General features: G+C 45.9%; 1 protein-coding gene across 1 annotated transcript in view; it reads right to left on the reverse strand.

Annotated features, from left to right (window-relative positions):
- The window catches only part of LOC126251896 (collagen alpha-1(I) chain-like), a 1054386-nt gene that overhangs the window by 224779 nt on the left and 813524 nt on the right, over positions 1-16083 (reverse strand). Inside the window, exons 8-9 of the mRNA XM_049952611.1 lie at positions 10373-10519; positions 9761-9869 (exon numbers count right to left, since the gene is read on the reverse strand). Of these exons, the coding sequence (XP_049808568.1) occupies positions 9761-9869; positions 10373-10519 (256 nt within the window). The remainder of the gene's footprint in view (positions 1-9760; positions 9870-10372; positions 10520-16083) is intronic.

Consider the following 16083-nt stretch of genomic DNA (forward strand, 5'->3'; position numbering starts at 1 on the left):
TCCTTAATCCTTCTTGGTAATGCTGACAAAGTTTTATGAATTTATTTGTAAAAGTATAGACACTGGAAATTAAAATGTCCTGTGATGCCTCTCCTGTTCCAAGTCGGCACGTTTGACGTCCTACTCCCTTCAGGTGGCGAAAGGTTGTCTACCCATCTCCCGTCTCATGGGAACTGGAACGACCTGTGCCTGTTCAAATGTTCAAATGTGTGTGAAATCTTATGGGACTTAACTGCTAAGGTCATCAGTCCCTAAGCTTACACAGCCGCACAGTCCATGACTGCAGCGCCGAGACCGCTCGGCTAATCCCGCGCGGCGACCTGTGGCTGTTTCTTGCTTGTTGTTCGACCCTGTGCAGTGTAATGTGCTTGGATCTTTGTTGGCATAGTATCCACAGGATGGTCATCACTGCTCGAGACCGCCTCACTCGTCAACGGCGGTCTTACTGAGGCCATCCAGTGCGTAAGGAGAATTCTGGCGGCGTTTCCACGGGACCCAAACATGCTCAGTTGTGTCGATGCTAGCAGATACGCAGGTCACTGCATTCAGGCTATTCCTGGCTACTGCAGGATGGCGTTCACGACGTGGGCATGCTGTGCTCGTGCATTGTCAAATGGTTCAAATGGCTCTGTGCACTGTGGGACTTAACATATGAGGTCATCAGTCCCCTAGAACTTAGAACTACTTAAACCTAACTAACCTAAGGACATCACACACATCCATGCCCGAGGCAGGATGCGAACCTACGACCGTAGCAGTCGCGCGGTTTCGGACTGAAGCGCCTAGAGCCGCTCGGGCACCGCGGCCGGCTTGTGCACTGTCGTTCTGAGAGACAAACACCAATGCCCAAACTTTAGTTGCAGGGATGGATGATGAGTTCAATCATCCTGTCCTGATACTGTACATATCTCAAATTGTCCTCGATAGTGATGACAGGTGGCCGACATTTGTTATACATGGTGCCAGCACAAAACATGACTGCTGAACTCGTGGCACTGCATGCCGGACAGGCGCACTGCTGCCTGCCTGCCTGCCTCCATTCTTCCATACAACGACCGTCCATTGTCAGACAAACCCAGCACTCGTTGGCGAAAAGTCTTTGACGACTCTGATACACATCACACTGTAGATATTTGCTAGTCCAGTTCTTCACAAACCACGGCTCTGCCAAATTGATCACGTGGACGTAACAGTGTACTGCCCAAGTTGACACATACCTCGCAGCAGCCTCCAAGAATGCTGTGCTCAGTTGTGTAGCGTTCTCCACGGTTTGTAAGCAGCATTCATCAGCTGATGTTATGGTTGGCTTCAGGCAACCACTACGAGGCAGATCTTATGCAATAATTTATGTCTGGTCGGTTCTAGGGGCTACAGTCTGGAACCGCGCGACCGCTACGGTCGCAGGTTCGAATCCTGCCTCGGGCATGGATGCGTGTGATGTCCTTAGGTTAGTTAGGTTTAAGTAGTTCTAAGTTCTAGGAGACTGATCACCTCAGAAGTTAAGTCGCATAGTGCTCAGAGCCATTTGAACCATTTGAATTGATGTCTGGTGGTAGCGGCTGAATGTCTGAATGGCGTCGCTGCGCCGAAGGCCAGTTCGATGGGAAACTCCCTTCTCTGAAAACCCTTCTTGCTATTAAGTCACAATGGTTACTAGGTCTGTGGTTGAAACGAACTTCAAACGCACATACGTCTACAAACTTAGCACTGTACAGAAGCCGAATGTCCCTTTCACGACTGGATACGCACTGCTTCCTCCTGAATGCACTGAGAATTCACACTTAGTTTTACCCCTACTACATGTGTGGCTACAGTTTGGCCACGATAAGTTGACTCTTCGCTCTGTGGCTGTCGCGTGTCCCGCGTTTTGGATGCCGCGGAGAGGGAAGCGGTGCGGGAACAGCGTCGCCGGCTCCTGCTCACAGTGCTGCCACCATTACACGTGTTTAGTACTTACACGAAAGTAGGGACAGTACGCGTGGAAATATGTTCCTCTTAATTGACACGTGTATCGGAACGGAAATCACCTCATTTGTTGACAAGTTCACATACTAGTTTTACCTACAAACTGTGTACTGTCCATTTATCTAAAATTACTGGAGAACTTCAATATCATTCTAAGTAATATTTAGCGTCTGGGGACAGGTTAATGTTGGCAGCACTCGGAGACAAATGAATATATTTCAACTAGTACCGATTTTCTCCGTCACTGGCAGAACCAGTGAAAAACTGTCGGGATTTTCCTTCCCAAAAGACTACTGAGAAAGAGGTCTCTGATTAAATAAAAAGTTTAGACGATTCTGGAGGGTGGTGGCAAATTTTTCTGTGCAGTTTGCAGCGCGTCACGTGACTCGGATGGCGTAAGAGCTTATACTGGCCGTCAGGGTGACGTCGGACATGGGATGGACATTTAAGTGTGACAAGGCAGTGGACACATTCGGAAAACGGCAACAGGTTCGTCTGGGCCGACGAGGCACATTACAAGTTGGTGTACGCCGACACAGTATGAGTACGACGAAAACCATATTTAAGTTTACATTTTCATATAAACTCTGCAAAACACTGTAAAGCCCATAGTAGAGTGTACTTTCCGCGGAAGCATGTATTAAGGTTCCTTCCGATTTCATACGTGTATGGAGAGCAGAAAGAATATTTGCTTAAGTGCCTCTGTGTACACGGTAATTAGTCTGAACCCGTCTTTATGATTCTTATGAGAGCAATGTTGCCAGACTCCTCACTTAATACGGTTTTTGGAAGCTTTGTTTTCGTGGGAGAGCTGCCATCTATCTTCCGGTGTCTGTCAACTCAGATTTTTCAGTATTTTTGCGAGTAAGAGCAGATAAGCAGTTGTTAGCATCCCGCTTAGACAATGATTTGACATCATTTAGTTCCATTATGATGGACACAGAGGAACTATGGGCGAACTTTAAATGGATTGTAAATCTTGCTGTCGAGAAGTATGTGCCTAACAAGTGGGTTAAGGACGGAAAAGACCCACCGAGGTTTAACAACGAAATTCGGAAAATGCTAAGGAAGCAAATGCTGTCGCTCTCTCGGTTCAAAAGAGAGTGCGCATATGACGACAGGTTAAAGTTACTGGAAATTCGTGCGTCTGTAAAAAGATCGATGAGCGAAACGTACAACTACCCCCTCATACGTCAGCAAAAGATCCTGCAGAGAACCCAAAAAAATTATGGTTCTACGTAAAATCGCTAAGCGGGTCTAAGACTTCTAGCCAGTCACTCGTTGACTAGTCTGGTGTGGGAATAGAAGATAGCAAAGAGAAAGCCCGAGTTTTAAATTTCGCGTTTAAGAAATCGTTCACGCAGGAGAACTGTACAAAAATACCATCGTTAGACCATCGCACAGACTCCTGTATGGAGGACATAGTAAAAGGAATGCCTGGCGTAGAAAAACAACTGAAAATGTTGCAAACAAGTAAATCGCCAGGTACGGATGGAATCTGTTCGGTTTCACGAAGAGTACTCCTCGGCATTGGCCGCTTACTTAGCTTGCATTTATCGCGAATCTCTCACCCAGCGCAAAGAACCGAGTGGCTAGGAAAAAGCGCATGTGAGTCCTGTATATAAGATGGGTAAAAGAACGGACCCGCCAAATTACAAGCTAATATACTTAACAACGATTTGCTGCAGAATTCTTTAAAATATTCTCAGTTCGAATATAATAAATTTCCTCGAGACGGAAAATCTTATGTGCACGAGTCAGCAAGGTTTTATAAAACATCGCTCACAAGAAACTCAGCTTGCCTTTTTCTCGCAAGGTATCCTGCGAACTATGTATGAGGTGTAACAGGCAGATTCCATTTTTCTAGATCTCCGAAAAGTATTTGACATCGCCCCAATGCAGACTGTTAACGAAATGGAACGGATTCCCAGATATGAGAGTGGCTCGAAGATTTCTTAAGCAACAGAACGCAGCGCGTTGTCCCTGACGGCGAGTGTTCGTCAGAGGCAAGGGTATCTTCAGTCTACTACGACCGCTTTTATTTTCCATATTCATGAACAATTTGGCGGACAGGGTAAGCAGCAACCTGCGGTTGTTTTCTGATGATGCTGCGGTGTACGGGGAGCTGTAGTCGTTGAGAGACTGTAGGAGGATACAAGAAGATTTAGACGAAAGTTGCAGCTGGTGCGATGAATGGCCAGCTCCAAATGTAGAAAAATGTAAGTTAATGTAGGTGCGTAAGAAGACGACCCGTTCGTGATAACTGCTCGAGCATTTGGGATCCGCACCAGGTCGGATTAAACGAAGAGACTGAAGCAATTCAGAGGTGGGCTGCTATATTTGTCACCGGTTACTTCGAACAACACGTAAGTATTTTGTAAACGCTTCGGTAACTCAAATGGGAATCCCTGGAGGGAATGCGACGTTCTTTGCGAGGAAAGCTATTGAGAAAATTTAGGGATCCGGGAATTTGAAGCTGACTGCAGAGAGATTAAATTCGCGTAAAGACCACGAAGATAAAATAAGAGAAATTAGCGCTCCTACGGAGGCATATAGACAGTCGATTTTCTCTCGTCTATTTGCGAGTGCAACAGGAAACCAGTCTCCGCCACCCACCGTACGGTGGACTGCGGAATATGTACGTAGACGTACCAGATGCAGAAGCTCACCTGTAAGTCAAACAAACCTGCTGCCCTTCTCCGTATACATCAATATCCCATGCTAGTCCCATCTGGTATGGGTCGCACGCACTTCAGCAATATTCTCCGATGGGTCGCACAGGTCTGCTGTAAGCTGCCCCAATTGTAGACTGATTGCATTTTCCCAGCATCCTACCAACGAAAAGAAGTCTGTCACTTGCTTTACCTACGACTGACACTATCTGATTGTTCCATTCCATATCCCCAAAAATTGTTGCACCCAAGAATTTGTAAGAGTTTATAGATTCTACAGATGATCAACTGGAATTGTAGTCATGGAAGTCCACAGAGCAGTTTCGATACGTGAACTAAATTATTATATTATCCACTCGATACATGAGTGAAAATTCTGTAGTCCAGAATCCCCCCCCCCCCCCCCCCCATGTCCCCGTTCTTTCTGGAGATTGTTGCCATACGACACTACTTTTTTGCATTTTGTGATTAATATTATATTTGTGCACATTTGAAGCCACTTTTCTATCTTTGAAACTCTTAGAAACCTTATAACGATCGAACGGTATATTTTCGTTGCTTTTTTTTTTTTTTTTTTTAGATTGAGCGATAACTGCATATTGTCTAAGGTTCATATTCGTGTAGTGATTAATACCCAATATACTCAGCAGTGGTCTCAAATACACTTCTCTTCTGCACATCTGAAACTTTTATTTAAGTCGATGAGGCTTCGTCGACGATAACATGCTGCTACTGCCTACAGAGAAATCCTCGTCTGTCACAGATATACAGGGGGGGGGGGGGGGGGGGCAAAAAACCGGAATTTTTTAAAAAGTTATTTATTTACTTATTGTTTACAAAACAACCTAATCCCCTTCAAAATACTCTCCATTACAGCTAATACATTTGTCCTGCCAGTGTTTCCACTGTTCGAAACATTTTTGTTATCATCTTTAGAAAGGGCTGATAGCTCCTCACTCGTTTATTCCTTGACTTCTTCTATGTTATCAAATCGGTGACCTTTCATGCCTCTTTTCGTGCGTGGAAATAAGAAAAAGTCGCACGGAACAACATCAGGAGAGTAAGGTGCCTGGGGCTGGGAACCATGCCATTTTTAGAGAGATGGCTGTGTGTGCAGGTGCGTTGTCGTGGTGGAAGAACCAGTCTCCTGTCTGCCACAAATAGGGTCTTTTTTCACGAACACTGTTGTGCAATCTCCTTAAAATTCCAAATAAAAGATCTCATTGACAGTCTGACCTAGGGGAGCAAACTCTGAGTGAAGTATACCTTTGGCATGAAAACAGCAAATCAGCATTGTTTTGATGTTTGATTTGACTTGACGACATTTTTTTGGGCGGGGTGATGATGACGTTTACTATTGGCTTGACTGTAGCTTTGTTTCTGGGTCGTAACCACAGCACCATGACTCATCACCTTTGACAGAAAATCTGGATCAGTTTGAAGCTGTTGTTTCAAAGCAAGACGTGTCTCAGCTCGACAATCCTTTTGACTGTCAGAAAGAATCCAAGGAACAAATTTGGCAGCGACCCTTTTCATTCCCAAATCTTCCGTTAAAATTCGCTGACCCGAGCTCCAGGATAACCCACTATTTTCAGACAGTGATCAATTGTTTGTCGATAGTCTGTGAGCACAAGCTCTCGAATTTTTTCAATATTTTCGTCGATTCTGGCAGTTGATGCACGTCCAGAACGAGGTTTGTCACCAGGCGATATGTCGCCATTTACAAACCGAGCAAACCACTCGTACATTTGAGTTTTTCCCACATAGCGTCACGTTGGTAAGCTGTTTTCAACATTAAAATAGTTTCAGCAGCATTTTTGCCGAGTAGTAAACAAAATTTCAGAGCTGCACGTTGTTCAATTAGACTTGCCGTCATAAAAAACGAAACAAGAATAAAACAGCTCTAGCAAAAACAATCACTACAGATGAACAGAACAATCCAGGTGGCACTGAACTGGCAATGAGTGGCGCTGTATACACCTAGCGGTAGAAATGCGCACTACACAATCTCCGCGCACGGTAATGTTATTGAAAAGCCCGCTAAACCAGCTGGGCAGAACAGGTGATTAGGATTGTGGAAAGGGCCAAATAAGGTGTCGGTCAGGTTCACTAAAAATTGTAATTCATTGTAATTTAATAACACCTTGAAACCAAAATGGCACATAGCCGAACCTTTAGACTACGAGTTTAAAAAAGGCAATTATTTCACGGCTGAAGGCCTCCAAACAAGAAATATTAAAGCAACAAGATAAATCTCAAGTGGTAAAAACATGCAGTTAAAATTGCAATGGCACAGCGAGGCTGAGAGCTTCAAGGCAAGGATGAATAGACAAACATAAACACGATGCAATGCAAACAGTTGAAGACCCACAATATAATTTTTCAAGATTTTAAAATAAATTACCATAACCTTTCAAAGACAAAAGGCCGTAATGTTTTTTTTAAATAAGAATTTAAGTGGCTGAAGGCCCACAATTGAGTTTCCAAAATTCAAAAATACATAAAATTCAGTAAAAGCAAGAATTTTTTAATCATTGGCTATGATAGACTATAAACAGACAAACACCGGTGAGAAGGACAATAAAGAAAACGGCACTCAGAAACCTCCAGGGAGGTCAGTCCGCTCTCGTTCACTTAGGCGAGACAGGTGGTGAGCCCAACTACACTCGATCCGTCAGAACCCAACAAGGGGACAGCCACGGACCGACCGACAGAACGACTTGCTTGCCACCAATCGGTACATGAGAACTCAAACACAAATGTTATGAATGTGATTATCCACAATGAAATATGTATTAGCTGTCAAAACTATGCACCATGTCGGACAGCGGCAACGGGTGAGTACGCTGCTTAAAATTACATTGGTGGCCAGGCCAGGTAACCAAAACACTACCGGCCCCAAGGCAGAAAATTCCGCTGGTGCACTTGAATTGTAGTCAACCAATATAGCTAATTGCACCGCATGGCGGCTAAATTTCAGCAATAGAAACACTCTGTGTTGCTCACAGGAAAACCTCCCCAACAGCGAACCACCGAAACGAACCACACATCAATGGACATGGCTTGGATAGTTAAAACCACTACTCAACTTTGACGTCCTGGGTCGGTGAATCACAAAGCTCGTAGTGATCGGACAGTTCCACACACGCTCTGACACTGCACAGAGACTGCCAGCAGACTCAACCGACTGCACTGCGCGGAGATACCCTCCCTGGTCCGCAGCAACCGACCGACTCCTCTCAGAATGCCGACAACATCTAAAATAGTCATCAGTGGAAATAACGGCAACTACACACACAACCCCAGAAACACTTGCACGAAGACCTGAACGATACCCAACAGTAACTAAGCACGCACGAAGACAAATTGGGAGTCGATGTGCGCGCGCGCGCGCGCGCGCGCGCACACACTCACACACACACACACACACACACACACACACACACACACACACACACACAGTCGACTCATGAACGATCCGCGAGCCAAAAAGAACGACCGACCGACGATCCACGAAGACCGTGGCCCGGCTCAAGTGACGCGTGGTGGCAATGGTCGGGCGAGCCATGTCGACGCAGAGCTCACTGCTCCAACCCGACTGCACTAGTGCCGCATTACAACTCCCCGACTGGCAGGTCCCGACTGCGCTCCAGACACGTTCCAACTGACTGGCAGGCCGAACTCCTTTACGACAGACAACGACCGGGAGGTAATAGTAGTCGAGCAAAGATACTACGAGAGGGGATATATCGATACAGACTGCTAGCGCCGGTCATGGTCAGGCAAAGCAGCAACTCAGTGACAGTAGTAATTAAAATTTACGTGGTGGGGTGGAAGTACGTTAAAAACTGGGTGTAAAATACATGATGGCCGGAACACGAGCCACACACGGCTCAGTTATTCTGTTTTTTTTCGGGTACCCTCCGCACCCCGCTCATAGTTTGGTACCTGACATAATCGTCCTTTTGTTAATAAACGTTGGTGTGCTATAGAGACGAATGTTTTTTGGGTGTCAAGAAATACTGCATCCATCTCATTGCCTTGATCTGTGGCTTTCAGGATATCCTGTTAGAATAGTGCGAGATGGTTTCTCAAAACCGATGCTTTTGGTCATTACTTTATTTATTAGGCAATTTTTTTCTCGTTTATTTTATTGTAGGACTTCGCATTAGATTATACGTATGACTATCAACAGTCTCTTATGAAGTCACAGTTGATGGGCTTCAAACTGTTCCATTACCGCCATCCCTGCTGACCACGTGCTCAACCTGCATGCCAGTGAATCTGTTTGGCACAGTGTTCTTGCAAAGTGTTGGAATCAAAGTACTGTTTAATCCTTACCATAGATACTAACAAGACAAGTTTTATTATGTGGACTTCTTCACTTTAAGTTCTGTAATTTTCTTAAGTCTGTCTCCATAACTGAGTGGTCATTGTAGTCGGCTGCCACGCGGAGGACCTGTGTTCGATTCCCGGTGCTGCCAAGGATTTTCCTTCGCTGGGGGACTGGACGGGGTGCACTCGGCAGTGTGACGCCAACAGAGGAGCGGTCTGACCGAGCAGTAGCAGCTCCAAGATCTGCAGAGGCCGCTCTGAGAGTGGAGTGCTGGCCACACGCCCCTGCATGGCAGAGGACGACGCGGAGGCCGGTCGACATCCCTTGGGCCTTCAGGGCCTAGACGAGGAGCCCGTTAAAATTTTCACGAACAGCTGGCTCCGCTAATTCAGAAAAACCACCAAACCGGTACCGACCCGCTTCCCTTTGACAGTAAGTAACATGTTCCAATGGTATTCAACCTTCTGCTCTTGGATGTCTTCCAATTTCTGTACTATTGTTGAGTAATACTCACCGTTCTGCCCTTGTATGTCCTCTGGCCCCTGGAAATAATGCTTCAGAGTGGAACTCAGACTACTGACCTTCGATGACCTTTGGCCCCGGTAGTCAGCTTTCTGCACTTGGATGCCTTTCTTGGCCCTGGACGTAACTCTATGGAGTGGTACCCATTCTCCTGCCCTTGGATGCTTGTCTGGGACCTGGATGTAACTCTATGGAGAGGTACTCATCCTTCTGCCCTTGGACGGCTTCTTGGATCCTGACAGTAGTCCTTCGGAATGGTACTCACCCTTCTGCCCCTGGATGCCCTCTGGTCCCTGAGGTCCCGCATCTCCTCTCTCCCCCTTGTCTCCTCGTGGTCCGGGTGCTCCTCTCTCTCCGGTTGGACCTGGCAGACCCTGAAGTTGTCAACATGAGCGTCATTAGTTTGTAAGTAGTTATTGACCTAGTATACTTATACAGTGTTTGTGTTGTGTTGAACCATTATGTGGCGATCGAAATTTGCTACTTGCATTTAATCCAGGTGAACTGCAGAACATATTAGAAGGATCAGCAAAATTCCTCTGGTTGTGTTGCTACATAATGATGTATATGGAAAACTAGAAAACGCTACGCATAAAGGTCAGAGATGTGAGTAATTCACTGACCAAGAATACTAGCAGATGTGACCTTGATACAAGTTCGGTGTATGATAGACAGCATATTGCCGATGTACATTATTTGAATACTCTGTTAAAATATACGGTTTTTTGGAAAGGCTCGTGGGACAAGAACGTAGCAAGATCAAAAGGCAACCGTGATGGATAATAAAAACTTGGAAGAAGGGTGTCCCTACGATTAAAGGAAGAACACGGTGTAACTACGGTGCATCATTAGACAGACGATGCGCTGGTGTACTTACGGACGCTCCAGGTGGCCCGACGTTGCCGTCGACGCCCGGCGGTCCCGGAGGCCCTGGAATCCCCAGCGGCATGTTCTCCAGCAGCGAGCTCAGGTTGCAGGAGCACACTCCAGGCGGCCCGGGGGGACCGCGCAGCAGCCCGTCGATCTGCAAAGGCAACGCCGTGAGGGCGCGAGGCTTCAAGTAATGTGTGCTGCGCGAATCCTCATAGATCCCACATGTATATGCCCCTCACAGTCTGTCACAGAGATACCACACAATCTGCTTACGTCCATCTCTAATAATTTTGCCCCCAGCATTCCCTCCATTACAATTTTGACGATGTTCCTTATCAACCATCCGCTTCTTTCAGCCAAGTTGTCCGACACTTTTTTTTTTTCCAGAATTCGATTCACTGTCTCATCATTAGTTATACGATCCGCCCATCTAATCTTCAATATTTCTCTGTAGCAGCACATTTCAATAGCTCCTATTCTCTTCTCGTCTGAACTGTTTATCGATCATATGTCACTTGGCATTCCAGACAAATATCTTCAGTAACACTTAAACTTATTAAAAATTGAATACACAGTACTAATGTTCCACGATAACATATTGCCGAAGCACGTTATTTAAATGTTTTAACAAACATACGGTTTTTTGGAAAGATGTATGAGGTAAGAGTGTAGCAAGATTAAAAGGCAACATCAGGTGGATAATTATTGTAGAACATGAACACTGTGTATTCAGATTTCTAATATGCGTATGTTCCTCCAAGAACAGACCGAATATTGCACAATATTCCTCTCTACTTCGTCACCGAGCGACGTGGACTCGCATTCGGGAGGACGACGGTTCAATTTCGCGTCAGACCATCCTGATTCAGGTTTACCGTCATTTTCCTAAATCGCTGCAGGCAAACGTCGGGATGGTTCCTTTGACAGGGCACGGCCCTTTTCCTTCCCCATCCTTTCCTAATCCAAATGGTTCAAATGGCTCTGAGCACTATGGGACTCAACATCTTAGGTCATAAGTCCCCTAGAACTTAGAACTACTTAAACCTAACTAACCTAAGGACATCACACACACCCATGCCCGAGGCAGGATTCGAACCTGCGACCGTAGCAGTCCCGCGGCTCCGGGCTGCAGCGCCAGAACCGCTAGACCACCGCGGCCGGCATTCCTAATCCAATGACACCGATGACCTCGCTGTTTGGTCTCTTCCCCTAAATCATCGCAACTCAACAAATCTACTTCATCCATCACCAGTTATTTTGTTGCCCAAATACCAAAACCGCGTCTCCTACCGTTAGTGTCTCGTCCTCTTGTGTAACCCCTCTGCTTCGACTGGTGATTTAGTTGTAAGAGCGCACTGTCTTGAAATAGAAATATTGCGATATGGAATGCCGGTCGGACAATGAAATTTTAGAGTGTGCCTTCAATCTAACCTTCACATCACAGCTGTCAGTGATGTGAAGATTCCTCGTTAAACTGTGGGTCCCACTTCCCCAGGTTGGCGACACGTAAGTCGCCCAATTTGCACCACGACACTGAGCCATTCGGCTACACTCCTCAGTGGTAAACTGCCACACTGTGCATATGTAGGTCTTGGATTTGATCCACGATCGATCCCAGAAGTCACTTATCGCTCGTTTCATCTCTGAGAATCTTTGCTGGTGCGAAAAATGCCCAGTTAACCCGTAGGTCCCCCTATACCTGGCTGGGTGAGTGAGTGTTCACAGGCCGGATGAAGACTACCTCATGTGGGAGCATTCCTAGTACAGCAGCTGCAGGTACGCCAGCATTTATATACAAACACTATGTGATCAAAAGTATCCGAACACCCTCAAAAACATACGTTTTTCATATTAGGTGCATTGTGATGCTACCTACTGCCAGGTACTCCATATCAGCGACCTCAGTAGTCATCACACATCGCGAGACAGCAGAATGGGGCGCTCCGCAGAACCCACGGACTTCGAACGTGGTCAAGTGATTGGGTGTTACTTGTGTCATACGTCTGTACGCGAGATTTCTACACTTGTAAACATCCATAGGTCCAATGTTTCCGATGTGATAGTGAAGTGGAAATGTGAAGGGACTCGTACAGCACAAAAGCGTACAGGCCGACCTCGCCTGTTGACTGACAGAGACGGCCGATAGTTGAAGAGGATCGTAATGTGTAATAGGCAGACATCTATTCAGACCATCCCACAGGAATTCCAAACTCCATCAGGATCCGCTGCGAGTACTATGACAGTCAGGCGGGAGGTGAGAAAACTTGGATTTCATGGTCGAGCAGCTGCTCATAAGCCACACATCACGCCAGTAAATGCCAAACGACGCCTCGCTCGCCGGCCGCTGGTGGCCGAGCGGTTCTGGCGCTACAGTCTGGAACCGCGCGACCGCTACGGTCGCAGGTTCGAATCCTGCCTCGGGCATGGATGTGTGTGTTGTCCTTAGGTTAGTTAGGTTTACGTAGTTCTAAGTTCTAGGGGACTTATGACCTCAGCAGTTGAGTCCCATAGTGCTCAGAGCCATTTGAACCATTTTCGACGCCTCGCTCGGCGTAGGCATTGGACGATTGAACAGTGGAAAAACATTGTGTGGAGTGACGACTCACGATAGACAATGTGGCGATCCGACGGCAGCGTGTGGGTATGGCGAATGCCCGGTGAACGTCATCTACCAGCGTGTATGCTGCCAACTGCACAATTCGGAGGCGGTGGTGTTATGATTTGGCCGTGTTTTTCACGGAGGGGGCTTGCACTCCTTGTTGTTTAGCGTGGCACTTTCACGGCACAGGCCTGCAGTGATGTTTTATGCACCTTCTTGCTTCCCACTGTTGAAGAGCAATTCGGGAATGGCGACTGCATCTTTCAACACGATCGAGCACCTGTTCATAATGCACGGCCTGTGTCGGAGTGGTTACACGACAATAACATCCCTATGAAGGACTGGCCTGCCCAGAGTCCTGACTTGAATCCCATAGAACACCTTTGCGAAGTTTTGGAAAGCAGACTTCGTGCCAGGCCTCACCGACCGACATCGATACCTCTCCTCAGTGGAGCACTACGTGAAGAATGGGCTGCCATTCCTCTAGAAACCTTCCAGTATCTGATTGAACGTATGCCTGCGAGAGTGGAAGCTGTCATCAAGGCAAAAGGGTGGGCCAACACCATACTGAATTCCTGCGTTACCGATGGAGGGCGCCACGAACGTGTAAGTCATTTTCAGCCAGGTGTCCGGATACTTTTGATCACACAGTGTACGAGACCTACTAGGAAAGTAAGGAATGATCGGATGCGAAATGGGAACGACAGTGAAAATCCAATGAAGCCTCGCACAGATGTATTGGGTAGTGAGTCTAGTATGGCCGCAGACTGCACCACGTGCTTTCCTCAGTTCTGAGCGCGTAGTGAGCTCGTAAAGATATCTAGAAAATAGGCTCTTACGCCAAGTATGGGTGCCTGCAGAGAGATTTCGCCCGATTTCTTCTAACTGCACATAACGTACCGCTGGCTATGAAGACAACTTTTGGCACAGACAACGAACTGCAGTCCAGCGTGGAACATTGTCGGAAAGCACAGGAGGCTGCCTTCTCTTCTATGACAAGGGTATTGGAAACGCTAGGGCAGATGTCTAAGTCGGAGCGGCTACTGTGTAGAGAAGTAGTTGCAAATAAAACATTTGATTTTCACTGTGGTTTTCATTTCCTCCCTTACTTTCCGAACAGCCCTCGTATATACTCTGCTAGTCGCCTTACACAGTGAGCGGATGGTACTTCTGGTTTGTTCCCCTTCAACGACCCAGTCGCGAATGGCGCGTGGAAAGAACGCTCGCCGGTAAACATCTGCATCAGGTCCAATTTCTCGAATTTTTTCGTTGCGGTCACTTCACGAGACGTTTGTGGAAGGAAGTAATACGTAGTCCGACTCTTCTTGAACACATTCTCTTGGAATTTAAATAGCAAATCTCTCCGCGAAGGACAACGCCTCTCTCGTACCATCTGCCACTGGAACTTGTTGAACATCTCGCGACGGATAAAAGATCTCGTGACGAAAAACACCACTTTTAGTTGACTCTTGTCTGTCTCTTCTACTAATTGAACCTGGTAAGGGTCCACCGATGAGTCACTTCTTTCGTAGGTGAATTACATTTCTTTAAGAGTTGTCGTACTAGACTCAGCCTGGCATCTGCTTTCCCTGGCATTTGTTTTATTTGGTCATCCCGCTCTGGATAGTTAGTCCTGGTTATTTTGCGGTAATTACCGTTTTCAGTGATTTTTCACCAGTCGTGTAACCGTACAGAATATAGCGTCCCCAGTGAAATAATACGATACGACTTCAAAAACAGTATTTATAGAGAAGAGACATTTTAAAATCGAATAATATACATTTTTCTCATGTATCCGTATTATAATAATTTCTCTGTGTAAGTTTCAAGGGCAAATAAATATAACAAAATGATCTAAAGGGACGACAAGATACGCTCTTTTGTTAATTTTTTAGTCGTCTTCACTTCTTCTCTTGTCTTGGTTGCGTGCCGACGGACATGTTGCCAGTGCTGGCCAATGTAAGCATATTTGTACTAATTAAGCAGATAATATATTGATTTAATATTATTATTCACTTTTAATTTGTAAGAGGTGATCCCGATTTCATGTCCGCCCTCCTCTGAATTAGCCTGCATTCGAGTAATTTACAGTGCAACAATCGCAGCGGCCGATGCAGCCAACGACGCCATTACGTGGCGATATTAACTTATAAAATTTAACGGAAGCGAAAAACTCGCCCGCTTTTAACGTAATATACATTTTTCTCCACAGCCGCCAGACGCTGCAGAAAATACGCAGCTTTAAGATCCTTATTTTCAGTACAACAGCCGAGAGCCACAGCCAGGACTCCGACTACAATGCAATGGTTAACGGAGGTAAGAAAAAATACTCTCGCACGTGTGTGGGCCGCAATTGTAATTAATAACTAAAGATTTTTTGCTTTAAAGTGAGCTGACTAGCCGAGGAAATTAATATGAAAAGCTTATTCCATTGTTCAACTTAAATGCTCATGTTTTAAGATTCAGCGAGTCTAACGTTCATTAACGTAACAAATAATCTATACTGAAGATTAATATTGTTAAAAAAAGAACTTCACAAAAGCATTTAATTGTACATCAAAATTAAATATCAGTTTCATTAAGGCCCACCACGTAAGTTGGCAACAATCAACGTTACCAATGAACAATATATTAAATTACGACGGCCGACGGACGCGAGAAGAAGTTGACTTGTTCGCATATTTACGCACAGTACGTTACATTTATTTACATCCCTGTACCATCGATCGATCGTCTGCTCCTTTTCTCCAGTCTTCGTGAAGTCTTCGTTGCTCCAGCGACCTACTATTGCTAGAAGGGGAGCAATTTCTTTCACATAATCTCTGTAGACCCTGACGTGTACGTCATCTGGTCCACATGCCTTTCCACTATTATGTGATTGCAATTGCTTTTCCATAACGCGATCACTTATCTCAACATCTCCCATTTCAGTATTGGAGCGGTGATTGAAAGGTGGAGCTGAATTACGATCTTTCGCGGTGATACATTTTAGGAACGCCGAAGTCTGTATTCGCGCCTTGTCTCTGGCATCTTCCGTTTCAGTGCCATCACGGCCAGTGACCGACTCAACAGATGGCTTCGATCCGCTTACTGATTTTAGGTAATACTAAAATTTC

The sequence above is a fragment of the Schistocerca nitens genome, chromosome 4 (genome assembly GCF_023898315.1).
Source record: "Schistocerca nitens isolate TAMUIC-IGC-003100 chromosome 4, iqSchNite1.1, whole genome shotgun sequence".
Classification (NCBI taxonomy): domain Eukaryota; kingdom Metazoa; phylum Arthropoda; class Insecta; order Orthoptera; family Acrididae; genus Schistocerca; species Schistocerca nitens.